Source organism: Diorhabda carinulata, chromosome 2, assembly GCF_026250575.1.
Source record: "Diorhabda carinulata isolate Delta chromosome 2, icDioCari1.1, whole genome shotgun sequence".
In the NCBI taxonomy this organism is placed as follows: domain Eukaryota; kingdom Metazoa; phylum Arthropoda; class Insecta; order Coleoptera; family Chrysomelidae; genus Diorhabda; species Diorhabda carinulata.
In genome coordinates, this window is record NC_079461.1 from 1,780,426 (window position 1) to 1,796,182 (window position 15,757).

At 30.2% G+C, this 15,757-nt stretch overlaps 1 protein-coding gene across 6 annotated transcripts in view; it reads left to right on the top strand.

The window, feature by feature from the left end:
• The first annotated feature begins 1,876 nt into the window (after window positions 1-1,876).
• Window positions 1,877-15,757, top strand: part of LOC130903908 (uncharacterized) — an 89,009-nt gene continuing 75,128 nt past the window's right edge. For all 6 annotated transcript variants that reach the window (XM_057816290.1, XM_057816285.1, XM_057816288.1 and 3 more), the window contains exon 1: window positions 1,877-3,049. In XM_057816290.1, the coding sequence (XP_057672273.1) occupies window positions 2,275-3,049 (775 nt within the window). In that variant the 5' untranslated portion in view covers window positions 1,877-2,274. The remainder of the gene's footprint in view (window positions 3,050-15,757) is intronic.

Here is a 15,757-nt window from a genome sequence, read left to right on the forward strand (position 1 = left end):
CTCCAATAAAATTTTTTTGAAATTTTGATCCTATCGAAAGTCGACCATAACTTTGTTATTTTAAATATAACACCCTGTATATTAATACATTTATGAAATCTACGTAAAATTTAAGTATACTTTTGTTTGAACACTTTTTTCGAAAAAGGTATATTTTTCGAGTTATTAATTTTTTCGTAAAAAATTTGACCTTTGCAGACCCTTATAAATTATTTTTTTACGATTATACCCTTAAAGATATGAAAATGGTTTCTATTCAGTTGCTTTTAGCAAAGTTTGAAGTATTTGTATCTATATTGAAAAATTCTTCATTATATACAGGGTGCGTATAGAATAGTGTTCAAAGTTTAACTTCATAAATATCAAATTTCTTTATTTTTTTTTTTTTAAATAGAACCACCCGATTTTTTCTATTTTAATGCATTCAGAGGTGAAAAATACATTACCTCTATCCAGATATTAAAATAGAAAAAACCGGGTGTTTCTACTTAGAAAAATTTGATCTTTATGAAGTTAAAATTTGAACACTTTCTATACGCACCCTGTATATAATGAAGAATTTTTCAATATAGATACAAATACTTCGAACTTTGCTAAAAGCAACCGAATAGAAACCATTTTCATATCTTTAAGGGTATAATCGTAAAAAAATAATTTATAAGGGTTTGCAACGGTCAAATTTTTTACAAAAAAATTAATAACTCGAAAAGTATACATTTTTCGAAAAAAGTTTTCTCACAAAAGTATACTAAAATTTTTCGTAGATTTCAAAAATGTATTAACATATAGAGTGTTCTATTTAAAATAACAAAGTAACAATCGACTTCCGGTAGAACCGGAAGTCGGCCATATTTGAAAATATTTCAGTTAGAAAGATCGTATCCGAAAACCCAAAAGTAGAAATTTTCATGATTTTACTATAAGTATTTCACCATATACCGATAGTTTTATCTTGTCGTGGGACACTCTGTATATAGAAGTTAAAGATGACTGTTCTTCATCGTCTTTCATTGACCTCTCCGACCCTTCTTCTAATCATTGAATCACTTACATTATTTCGTCAGTAAAATTCACAGATTTGGCGATTTGCATTCAGAAAACAAATCACAGATATGAGGGTTGCTTCGTAAATTTTGAAATATGGCAACACTGATGTGTATAAGTCAAATCTGTCATTGTCATAAAATTTGACATTTTTAATGTTGAACGTACTATCCCGAACCATCGTGTTTCGCTGGTTTTCGCTACAGAATAAATTTCGTAACGATCTTTCAGGTCCATCACAGCAACGAAGAACGGTCAAATCTGGATGGATACATCATCATTTGTTTACCAGAAGAAAAAGAAGAAACCAATCGAAAAACACGAATCATTCTCCATCTAGAACAGTCAAAACATCGAATTGATTCATCATCCGCCGTATAGATCGATGATTTTCTTCTTATTCCCGTAGATCAATAATAAATTGTGAGGTTAACGTTTTTCTACACCTGAAGAATCGGTTGAATTCAAACGCATTAAAAAGTCTATTGATTGTAATGTAATGTAATAAATTGCGAAATAAATATTTTTTAACGTTGAATAGAAATATATTTCGTTTTCATTTCGAATATATTTGTAGTAAAATCGAAAAATTTCAGTATTCGTGGTGTGGAAGGTGTGGCGGTAAAATTTTCGTATTCTATAAGAAGGTAAACAAACAATGAACAACATTCAAAGAAAGAGTCGTCGGTACACGGTATAAAGAGAAAAGAAGAAGCGAGCGTTTCGGTTTTCACATGAATAGCGTCCGCGAATTGAGGCGTCGGTCGCGTCGCATTCGTCCTACTCCGTCGAGTCGTCCAAGTGGTGGGGCCAGTCTCTATATCAGAACTTCAGTGTAGCTTGGGCCACCCGACGACTAACAACCGAAACAAAATTTGTTATCTACCTACAACACGGTTGCCGATTTTAAGTATACGGCGCGTCGCGTGTTTATTAGGTGCAACCACATTTAAATATTTATATTTATATATAAAAAGGAAAAAAATTGAAATAAATAGTGTGTCAGTGCCGATCTCTGCGAGATGTCTGTGTGATATATTATCGAGTTATGTGACATTTAGGGATGCCCGATAGATCGTTATCGACGATTTTAAATTATCGGAAAAATGAAGCATCACCACATCATCCGTATTATCTTATATTCGCATCTCGATATCAGATATCGCCACATTACCACCGATACCGGCTCTTAAATACGTCTTAAAAACAAATCACCGACCCGATTTAGACATGTACCAAAAATGCGTATGTTTTCTATTTCTAGTTATCCTAGCCGTTCTAAGTTGTTCAGCTTTCCACATAGATAACCTCGCCATGGCGGATTTTTCTAAAAAAAATTTCCATTTTCAAAAACCCCATAAAATTCGGCATCACAGGCTATGGAGGACTCAAGCTCGCGATCGATACCCCAAATCTCAAATCGAAACATTCGTATATTATCCCCCACCACCGAAACATACCCCATCGATTACACCCTCGACCATCGACGGTGAGATACTTGAACGAATCTCCTCGAATACTCATTCTGGATCGAGCGAGATTTCCACGACGTTTCCCAATGAAAATCTCGCTCAGATCCCTCCGACCGATTACGTTGTATCAAGAGCGCAGCGCTCCTCGGATCATCGACAGAGGAAGCCCAGATGGACTCTAAAACAAAACGAAGATATTTTCGCGAAAGCTTTTAAAGCGAAGCTTGTAGTTTTAGCGGACGTCGAATCGAAATCTATCAACGAGGCCAACGGGGCCTGTCAATTTTACGCCAAAGTGATAAAAGATTTCAAAGGTAACGCGCAAAAATATTTCGGTAGTGTAAATAGGTACTTGAGGCATATTGTGACGGCGGCGTGCGATCTAGTCAAAGAGATGAAAATCTCCAGGAAATATGTGTTGTTGTTGAATAAAAAAAACGATAAATTGGTGTTGATCGACACCCCGAAACCTAAGAAAGATCTGAGGGCGTCGACGAGGAAAAAATTTAACAGGGTGTGTAAATCGGGGTTTGGTAAGTCCAATTTCATGAAATATCTAACATTTTTACTACCCCTATTATCTTTCAACATCATAATACAGGGGGTAATCAATTAATATGATTTTTTACTCATTCAACAACTAATAATCTTACAGAATGCTGTGTAACACATCAAAGTTACGTTTTTTATATTTTAAAACATATTTAGAAACAGTTTACTTTCCCCATTATAATAATATAGGGTTGTGATATATTTTACGGGGTATTTAGAAAGTTGTAACGAATTTTACGTAAAAATCGTAAAGTTAAATACCCTGTACAATATAAGAGAAATTTTTTTCTTACAAAACATTCGAATAGTAATAAAAATCCTGGAAAATTATTTATTCCATTGAATCTGATACGGGGTGATTCAAAATAATACATTATCTTCTCCGTTTTTTCCATTACACCACCCTGTATTGCATATAAGTACCGAAAAGTATTACCTCTATTTTATCGTTAAGCTGTTTCCAAATATGCCATAAAATATAGGGGGTTTCATTTAAAAAACGTAACTTTGATATGGCACAATACACTAAATCGCCTTGTATATTAATAATTGACGTGTTTCAAGCAGCGTGTCTGGAATATACAAGGTGTAGCTGAAAATACGAGTATTTTTTTTTCGCGACAAAGCTGGACGCGTCCAGAATTGTATATTAATTCCCACTACGAAAACACTCGTAATCTAGCTGGAAAAGAGGGTAAAAAATACTGTCAACTCCTTTTCTTTACTAATTTATGATGATTTATAAAAATGTTTTTCAAAATTTTTTCACGATGCAGTAAACGACTATCAAGAATTCGACTGTGCGTAGAAATTTCATCACCGGCTTTGGAAATATCAATTTAAGTTATCGTGTTAAATTTTGCACCCTGTATAATATTTTTTTTGGAATGCAATAAATGATTTTGAAACTAAATAATATATATTTAATAAAATTGTTCGTTCTGTATTCATTCACATACCGAAAGTTGCGTTTTTAGTGTTCCGTGTAGTGAAAGTGACAGTTCCGTACTGCAAAACGCTTTCGGAACGTTCTGGAGTGACTCTAATATTGACAGTCGACAGTTTCAGTTCGATGATTTTGCACAACCTTAAATTTTTTATTTTCTCAAATTATTTGTTTTATGTTTGTTTTGTTTTATCAGAATTTTTTTCAAAAATCGCTAAACAATGGATTGAAAAGTCAAACCTCATGTATTTGTTAATGTGTGTTGATTGTAAATGATTAAAATTTTATCAGATAATGATACATTATATAAATTGTACCAAATAAACATACCGAACAACAACAAAAAGTTTTAAAATCCGTATTGGAATTGAATGACTGAAATTTCGTACCCATTGTCATCAACCGTATACATTTTTTTTCTGTTAGTTTTGGTACTTTCCTTTACAAAATTCCACATAAATTTGTTGATGTTGGCGGTTGGGTTAAGTCAGTTTTCCTAGTGGAAAAACAGAACGACAACTTAATGACATTATTGACGTTGATGTCAAATGTCAAATGGTTCAGCGACTACCGAAGATGAAATCCATGGGTTGGAATTTTGTAGACACTATTTACATATGACGCCCAATACATCTTTTGAAAAACTCACTTTAGAAGTGAACATCTTCGATGTTGCTGATGGTTTTTCGCTTTGTCTTGATGATGCGTCAAGTTTTCTTGTTCGCACGTGGAAGAATCTTTCGGATTCGACACTTTTTGATCTTCAAAAACGATGCGCGGACTTTCTCCTTATTTCTAAACAGTATTCCAAGGAGTATTCAACACTTGTGACCAGGAGCTTGTCTTTATGCAGAAATTTGCTTCGTAAGCTCCATAAAACGTGAAAATAACTTTTTATTAACTTGTACTAAACTCTTGATCGTTTTGGTGTACACTAGTGCCATCTAGCGACACAATGTAAATATAAAAACCTCACTTTGATCGACTGGGATTTGTCAATGTGATAAAACTAATTAGAATGTATAAAAAAATTCGAAAGTAAAGTTTAGAACGAAAAAAAAAATATTTTAGTTTAATTTTTGGGCATAAATAACCGAAAAATAATTAAATTAACTTTAAAACAGAGAAAAACTAAAAAACATCGATTGTAAAACACTTAAAAACCGATTTAAATAATTTAGAAAAACATTGAATTGAATTGATAAGACATATAAAACGAATGAAAAATAATAGGGAAGTTAAAAGAATAATAAAATGGAAACCCTTCAAAATCAATGATAAAACAACAAATTAAGATACCAAGTACGACGTAGAGATGGCGGTAGTTGCTTGTAAAATACCGGAATATTTGTGTTTCCTTTGTTAGGTTAGGTACTTCTTCAAATTGTTTTCATCGGGATTTCATCAAATATGAAAATAATTCTAATGATTTGATATGTTTTTTTTTTCAATTTTAGCGTCTTTTAAAACCAATTCGAGATGTTATATTTTTCATATTGTTTCTGTGTTTAAAACAAACAAAATTTTGTAAAATTATGTATATCAAGAAATATGATCTTGTGACCTATTACAAAAGACGAGACTCTTGCCAACAATTTTTGAACTAAAGCAACTGCCAAAACACGAAATTATGATCTGGGCGACAACATTATTGATCTAATCAAATGGAATTTTCGAATATTTCTCTAGAAAATTAGTCGGTAATGTTGAATTAATAACGTTAATTTCCTATACTTTATTCAAATAAATTATAGGAGAAATCTATATAAAAACAGATAGAAATATGTTCGAGGGGGGCAATTTATATAAATATTTGTTTATGTTAAATTAAATTGTGACAAAAACCAGTGAAAGTTTGAGTTTTAAGATGTATCTTAATACTTTATTATATCTATCTAAGGCCCATCCACTCTCGGGTGAATTGGTCCACTTCCCGGAGCACATCCTTCTCCTATTTTTATTGCTTTCAACTTCTTTTGTTCTAATCTATTCTCTCCTATTGTTGTTTGTGTCGTTATCATCATCATGACCCCCAGAAACGGTCATCCAACTACTACTAGAAGTACTGAATCGCAAATTATCAAATTTTCTGTAACTTTCCAATTAACATTGTTAAAAACATGTCTTAGCTTATTCGATTTTTGAAATTTTAAGGTTAAATCACTTCAAAATAATCCCCTGAATAGTTCCATCGCTTTCTTCTTCCCATTCCAGTTTCAAACAAACTACCGAATTAATTTTTTTCGACAAACTTTGAGGCTCTAAAATTCTCCAGGGATTCAACTTGGTATAGACGCGAATTGCCTCCAATCGTCATATTTTGGGCCCCTTTATATGTCTATTTACAGATCTTAACAGATTTCGTTTCTTGTTTTTAAATTCCTAATTTGTTTTTCTCATTTTCTGTTCCTTCATCTAGTGCTTTGTCATTTCTTGTTATTTGTGCTTTTTTTTCTATTTCGGCACCTCTTTTGTTACTTCGAGAGCTCCGACAATCCCAAGCACTTCTCGGAGCTCCTCCTCCTCCTATTTTTATGTCTTTTATTCTCTCCGATTATTAGTCCTTTGGTTTTTAATCTTTTCATTTTTTTCAAAGCCTTCCATGTCTTTTAAATCTCTTAGAACCTTTAGAACGTCTTTCCATTTTCCAAAAAATTTGTTGTTTTGTTTTGATGTTTTGGATGGCATTTTCGAAAATATTAGCGTAATCAAGATGCTTGTAATTTATTCTTAATTTAGAACTAATTTATTGTTTATACAAGTATGTTCGCGTGTCTTAATTATTTTCATTAATTCAATTATTAAATTAATTAACAGTTCTACAAAATCAGTTCAATTACATATGCTTAATTGTGTAATTTTTTTGCGTTGTTTCCTACAGTTTTCTTGTTAGGGCAGCTGATTTTATTTTGGTCCCACTATAATCCGGTCAATTTAGACATTGGAAGTTACATAAATTCCCATTAAGCTGAAAATCCCATCGTTTCAGTGTATGGAAAAAATTTTATTCAAGGTCAAAGGTCGAAAAAATGAGTTTTTCGCGATTATAAGCAAAACGGTAAGTTTTATCATAAAAATACCTCAGACGAAAATTGTAGATCATAAAATTATCTACAAAAAACGTATTAGTACTTTTTTTCCTACGAGCTACCGTTTCTGAGATATAATGATACAAAAAGTTGTAAAAGTTATGTTTCAGATTTACTATTGTATTTAATGGCTCATTATATCTCAGAAACGGTGGCTCGTAGGAAAAAAAGTAATAATACGTTTTTTGTAGATAATTTTATGATCTACAATTTTCGTCTGAGGTATTTTTATGATAAAACTTACCGTTTTGCTTATAATCGCGAAAAACTCATTTTTTTTACTTTTGACGTCGAGTAGAATTTTATTTTCAATTGTATTAAACAATTTTACTGATTTTCAGTTTATTGGGAATTTAAGTAACTTCGAATGTTAAATTGACTGGATTATAGTGGCAAATAAAATTTTTATTCAATGTCAAAGATCAAAAAAATGAGTTTTTCGCAATTATAAGCAAAACGGTAAGTTTTATCATAAAAATACCTTAGACGAAAATTATAGATCATTAAATTACCTACAAAACACGGATTGATACTTTTTTTCCTACGAGCCACCGTTTCTGAGATATAATGATACAAAAAGTTGTAAAAGTTATGTTTCAGATTTACTATTGTATTTAATGGCTCATTATATCTCAGAAACGGTGGCTCGTAGGAAAAAAAGTAATAATACGTTTTTTGTAGATAATTTTATGATCTACAATTTTCGTCTGAGGTATTTTTATGATAAAACTTACCGTTTTGCTTATAATCGCAAAAAACTCATTTTTTTTACTTTTGACGTCGAGTAGAATTTTATTTTCAATTGTATTAAACAATTTTACTGATTTTCAGTTTATTGGGAATTTAAGTAACTTCGAATGTCTAAATTGACTGGATTATAGTGGCAAATAAAATTTTTATTCAATGTCAAAGATCAAAAAAATGAGTCTTTTGCGATTATAAGCAAAACGGTAAGTTTTATCATAAAAATACTTGAGACGAAAATTATAGATCATAAAATTATATACAAAAAACGTATTAGTACTTTTTTTCCTACGAGCTACCGTTTCTGAGATATAATGATACAAAAAGTTGTAAAAGTTATGTTTCAGATTTGCTATCGTATTTAATGGCTCATTATATCTCAGAAAAGGTGGCTCGTAGGAAAAAAAGTAATAATACGTTTTTTGTAGATAATTTTATGATCTACAATTTTCGTCTGAGGTATTTTTATGATAAAACTTACCGTTTTGCTTATAATCGCGAAAAACTCATTTTTTTTACTTTTGACGTCGAGTAGAATTTTATTTTCAATTATATTAAACAATTTTACTGATTTTCAGTTTATTGGGAATTTAAGTAACTTCGAATGTTAAATTGACTGGATTATAGTGGCAAATAAAATTTTTATTCAATGTCAAAGATCAAAAAAATGAGTTTTTCGCAATTATAAGCAAAACGGTAAGTTTTATCATAAAAATACCTTAGACGAAAATTATAGATCATTAAATTACCTACAAAACACGGATTGATACTTTTTTTCCTACGAGCCACCGTTTCTGAGATATAATGATACAAAAAGTTGTAAAAGTTATGTTTCAGATTTACTATTGTATTTAATGGCTCATTATATCTCAGAAACGGTGGCTCGTAGGAAAAAAAGTAATAATACGTTTTTTGTAGATAATTTTATGATCTACAATTTTCGTCTGAGGTATTTTTATGATAAAACTTACCGTTTTGCTTATAATCGCGAAAAACTCATTTTTTTTACTTTTGACGTCGAGTAGAATTTTATTTTCAATTGTATTAAACAATTTTACTGATTTTCAGTTTATTGGGAATTTAAGTAACTTCGAATGTTAAATTGACTGGATTATAGTGGCAAATAAAATTTTTATTCAATGTCAAAGATCAAAAAAATGAGTTTTTCGCAATTATAAGCAAAACGGTAAGTTTTATCATAAAAATACCTTAGACGAAAATTATAGATCATTAAATTACCTACAAAACACGGATTGATACTTTTTTTCCTACGAGCCACCGTTTCTGAGATATAATGATACAAAAAGTTGTAAAAGTTATGTTTCAGATTTGCTATCGTATTTAATGGCTCATTATATCTCAGAAACGGTGGCTCGTAGGAAAAAAAGTATTAATACGTTTTTTGTAGATAATTTTATGATCTACAATTTTCGTCTTAGGTATTTTTATAATAAAACTTACCGTTTTGCTTATAATCGCGAAAAACTCATTTTTTTTTGACAGACCTTGAGTTAAAATTTTATTTTCAGTTATATTAAACAATTTTACTGATTTTCAACTCGATGGGAATTTATGTAGCTTCACTCTTATTATTTAGTCTAATTTGACCGGACTATTATTCATTGTTGGGACGCTTTACTGTTAAATAGAATCTCGGGATTTAATTTCATCCCGAGAAAAAAATTTGGTGGTGTTGATTGGGTGGATTACGATTATATATAAATTTTTTAGTTTGGAAAAACACCACTTAAACTCTTGTTTGGATTCTGAATGATTACAATTCTAATAAGTAGAATACTTAAAAAGTCGAGTGGGAATATAGTAGAACAGTTATTTTGAACTTTTATAATCAATTTTCGTCTATTTATCATTGCCATTAGTTTGTTTTGCGAGTTTGCAGGTAAAATTATATCCCAGGAATGTTTTTAGTGATAGATAATCCTCATTCTTTACGTATGAGTCACTAAAATATTAAGATATTGGGATTTCTGAAAAATTTTCAAAGTTCAAATCAACATATATATATATATTTAGAAAGTTATATAATTAACTTCGACTTATCTTTCAGTTTATTTACGACATATTTTCGTAGGAAACCTTTGTAAACAATGAAAATAAGTTATTTATTATTAATGACGTTAACTGAATAGTTTTGAAAGTATTTCAAAAATGAAAACTCATTTTTTTCATTAAAATTGCACAAGTAAGCAAATAAATTTGTATAAGAAACCAAAATTTAGGACGGGCTTAATCAAACTCACAAAAATGTCACAACAACTGAAGGAAACATGGAAAATGATAACTTCAAAAGAGTTAATTATACTATTCATCGTTGCAGCTATTAATTTCGTGCATAAAAAATAATGAACGACATTTTAAATACCTAGGGCTTCACTAATTACGTGGTTAGTTATATAAATTTACAATAGTTCACTTTTTACATGGTTTATTTAATTATTTGTTTCCATTTTTAGTAGTACAGTCGATTCGAGTGTTTGAAATATCAAATTTTTGAGAAATGTTTTTTCATCATGTTCGTTTTGTACACAGAAGCTTTGTAAGGTATCCAATGAGGATCTTACTTCCTTAACTGACACTTCTGATGTATTATCATCATCTTCATCGTTGATTTTTTCATTTGTATCAGTCGCAGATAAAGTTTCGTCATCGATTAGTGAACCTGAGACAACAACAACTTCATACACTCCATTTTTTTTTAATTTAACAGGTTTTCGCTTTTTCCAGCCGAGGAAATTCACCTTTAGTAGTTCGATTAGCATTCACGATGAAACAAGTCTGAACTTGTTCTGTTACTTTGAATTACGTACTTAGATGTCTTAGCAGCGGGCACACACGGACTTATAAGTGACTTAATCTTTACAAATCATCATCTTTTTGTAGCCAAGTGTACCAAGTGCTTAAATATTACTTAAAATATCTGTTTGTCTTTTCTAAAACACCTTTTTAAACAACAAATTTTCGTTAAAATTTGTCGATACAAATCGTTATAACCAAAATGTATGAAACAAAGCCTTGTAGCATTCATTTCGCTAATTAAATTGCTTGGAATTTATATATTTTGTGTTGCTGGACAAGATATCTTTCAAATAACTTCGAATTTATAAAAATCGGTTAAACAGAACCGGACTTACAGGGATTTTTTTCTTAACAAGGTTCCCACTCTCCCCTACGTCTTATTTGAAGAGATCTACTAAACCTTATGGTTGAAATATGTGTGGAATTTGGTGAATAATTCGATCATATATAAATAGCCTTTTAATTAGGTAGATTTCAAAGAATTTTTTTTCATTTTATCAAATACGCTTTCTAATTTTGGACATAAAGTTCTGATACGGCCAAAGATTGTTTTTAGTTGCCCACTCGGTACTTTACAATGTTTATTTCAAACAATATGTAATCAAATTTTTTTTGTTTTTCAAATTTACATATACAAATATCGCAAATAATTTTTTCGGTGGAATTTACCATCTACCTGCTGTGTGGATGAATTTACTGGTGGCCCTAATAAACAAACCACATTATTTAAATTTGAATTCTGTATGTAATTCGTTCTAATAATAGTTATAATTTTTATATATTTATAAATCAAGTGAGACGTAGTAATTTTCCCTGCTAATTAAAATGAGATGAGTGAGAAATTAATTGAATTCCCACGACACTTAAGTCTGAGAAGAATCTGACGAGGTAATTTTAAAGATACATTAAACATAAATAAAAAAATATTTGCCGTACAATGTCTGGCATCGAAATGCACAATAAAACCATTCAATACTGATTTATATTGCATACCATGAAGGTTGGTTGCTTCCGAAAATGCCTTCAATCATCACTTTCTGTTATCTGTCTACAAGCTGAGACCTGTCGTCGAGATTATTCAGACTAAACGCAGATTAAAAATAATTATTGTAGGTATATTGACATTAGCCACTCGCGAAACTCGAATTTTTTCTTTAAATCCCAAAATGATAGAAAAAAATTGATTAATTTGTACTTTTTACTAAAAATTTTGTATAAGAATGGTTTTTGGTTTAAAAATTTCATATATAACGTAAATCTTCAGTTTTTTGGTTGTACAATTTTGTTGGTGCTGTAGCCACTCCTAAAAACTATCAGAATATCATCTTAAATTATTGATTTTTCTTTAAACTGTCAATATATCCAATAGGTATATATTTTTGATTAATCACACCAGTTTTCTATTATTACGATGATATTTCAACATTTTCTGGAAATTTTTCGAGAGTTCAATATCTTTATATGTTTAGACGGCCATACAGAACAGTAGTCACTCCAAAAATACTCGTCCAGCTCTTAAATAGGTCAAAAAATGCGAAATATTCAAAAAAATTTATATTGTACCACATTTTTGGAAAGATCGCAAACTTTCTATATTGTTTAAAACACTCATACAATTATTTTCTCAATGTAATGGTTGGCGGGCCATTTTGTACATCCATTAGGTACTGTAGACACTTCCAACATCTATCAGAATCTCATTTATCCATCAGAAAAGTCTTTGAAGAATTAATGATAATTTTTCGACTTTTCCAAAAATTTTTTGAATAGTTTACAAACGTTTTATTACTTTTTTTCGTTGAAAAGTTTTATAACAAATAGTTTCCTAAAATAATTAACGAATTCTTAGGTAGTTGTATATTGTACGTTTATTAGAAACAGTAGCCACTCCCAATATCCAGTATAACTTCATTATGTCAAACTAGACATTGTTTAAAACAATTATTTTCTCAATGTAATGGTTGGCAGGCCATTTTGTACATCCATTAGGTACTGTAGACACTTCCAACATCTATCAGAATCTCATTTATCCATCAGAAAAGTCTTTGAAGAATTAATGATAATTTTTCGACTTTTCCAAAAATTTTTTGAATAGTTTACACGTTTTATTACTTTTTTTCGTTGAAAAGTTTTATAACAAATAGTTTCCTAAAATAACTAACGAATTCATAGGTAGTTGTATATTGTACGTTTATTAGAAACAGTAGCCACTCCCAATATCCAGTATAACTTCATTATGTCAAACTAGACATTGTTTAAAACAATTATTTTCCCAATGTAATGGTTGGCAGGCCATTTTGTACATCCATTAGGTACTGTAGACACTTCCAACATCTATCAGAATCTCATTTATCCATCAGAAAAGTCTTTGAAGAATTAATGATAATTTTTCGACTTTTCCAAAAATTTTTTGAATAGTTTACACGTTTTATTACTTTTTTTCGTTGAAAAGTTTTATAACAAATAGTTTCCTAAAATAACTAACGAATTCATAGGTAGTTGTATATTGTACGTTTATTAGAAACAGTAGCCACTCCCAATATCCAGTATAACTTCATTATGTCAAACTAGACATTGTTTAAAACAATTATTTTCTCAATGTAATGGTTGGCAGGCCATTTTGTACATCCATTAGGTACTGTAGACACTTCCAACATCTATCAGAATCTCATTTATCCATCAGAAAAGTCTTTGAAAAATTAATGATAATTTTTCGACTTTTCCAAAAATTTTTTGAATAGTTTACAAACGTTTTATTACTTTTTTTCGTTGAAAAGTTTTATAACAAATAGTTTCCTAAAATAACTAACGAATTCATAGGTAGTTGTATATTGTACGTTTATTAGAAACAGTAGCCACTCCCAATATCCAGTATAACTTCATCTAGTTATTAAGAAAATTTGACACTACGAAGGTTGCTACGTAAGTTTCGAAATATGGCAACATTGATGTGATTATGTCAAACTAAACATTGTTTAAAACAATTATTTTCTCAATGTAATGTTTGGCAGGCCATTTTGTACATCCATGAGGTACTGTAGACACTTCCAACATCTATCAGAATCACATTTATCTATCAGGAAAGTCTGTGAACAATTTACACTAGTTTACAGGTAGTTGTATATTGTACGTTTATTTGTAACAGTAGACACTCCCAATATCTAGCATAACTTCATTTAGTTGTCAAGAAAGGTGGACACTACGAAAGTTAGTACTTAAATTTCGAAATATGGCAACACTGATGTGAATATGTCAAATCTGACATTGACATCATGACACGTTTTTAATGGTGAGCGTACTCAGAACGTGTTATCACATATTTGAGTTGAAAATTTTCTTATTGAAATTGTGAATATTTCGGAGCGATATTTATTATTTATATTAATTTTTTTCATATATTCGCTAACTTCTTTTCGTTTAGAGCTTTTATATAAATAAATTCTTAAAATAAATATCGAGATTTCTATATGTTCAATATTGTACGTTATTAAGGTGGAGTAGCCACTTCTAAAATATAACGAAATCTCATAAAGTCATCTATTAAAGATGAAATACGGTATCGTCTGATGATAATTCTTCCTGTTTTCAGAATCACCATGCGGTGACAATAAATAAAAATCATTTTCCCTACAAATCTAATTTTATCTAAAAAAAAATGTCTCTACTCCCAGAGTTTGCGCAATCGATATTACTATAAATACAAAATTAGAACTAAAATTTCTTGTAACATAAACGTAACAAAACTAAAATTCGATAGCATTGATCATTATAATATAGTTGAAGAGAACATTATTCATTTTGAAATGTTATGGTTGGATAAACGAAACACAGCTTCCGTTTAACTATTTATATTTAGGTTAAGATACGCAGCCTTAAAAGATGGGCTCAGCTCTCACTGTCGATTGTTTTTCCGAAACGAATCAATTATGTCTTTAGTGTAAATGTCATATTCATCTGCCAGACAATAATGGTGCGGCGGGCGGCGTCTCGCTCTGCTGGCTGGGTCAGCCAATCGACGACTCTGTCATCTCAATTTATTCTTCCACTTATTATAAAAATTTCAAATAATAAAAATATCCATATATATATATATATATATATATATATATATATATATATATATATATATATATATACGGACATTTATTTAAAATGTGCAATATCCAGACTCTCATTTCAAATAATTCAAAACAATAGTCCAGTCGAATTACATAAAATAACAGTAATATTTTTAAAATCATTTTTCATAGCTTTAAACTGAAAAAAGTGATATACTGAACATCTGAACATTAGTTTTTTTTTTTGGAAAATAAGACAAATTATTCAAACAGTTGGTATAAACAATTTCTTCAACAATTATTTGGGAAATATTTTGGGATGACGTCACAACTAGCCGCCATATTGTCTTGAGTGTCAAATATTGCGTTACATAAATTATGATTATATTCGTGTTTTTTAAAATATAATTATTTCAACCAAAAAAGCGCTCGAGACAATCAATTCTCTATACACAAATATCTTTTTTTGACCGCCAGGACAATATGGCTGACGTCTCAAAACACGATACTCGAAATGCCCAATCGGCTTGCTGAACAAGAAAAAACATCCACATATAAAGTCTATTTTGACTGAACTATCATTGCTGTTTGTCCGTACTGTCGAGATCGAAACAAAAGTAGAAGAAGACGCTAAATGACACACATTTTTTCGATTGTTTATGTGAGTAACAATCAGCATGCGACATATTTGCCCATAATAGTTTTAATATTTAATTCCGGGTAATGGTATGAAGAAAATGAGGAGATCGCTTTTGATATTTTTACAGTAGCGTACTTAAATTAACGTCAATAGATTAGAAAAAGAAATATAATAAAACATTTACTACCTAACCTTTTATGACAGTTCATAAATTTCTTCTTTTTTTACTTTTTTCTATTATACCATTCATTTGTTTATGTATACACGAAATTTGAAGGTTAATATTGAGATGATTATCGCGTAAAATCATACCGATAATATTTTTTTTATTACGGATAGTTGTTCTTTTAAATAAATAATATACCGATACATTAACCTTATTTATCGAATGTACG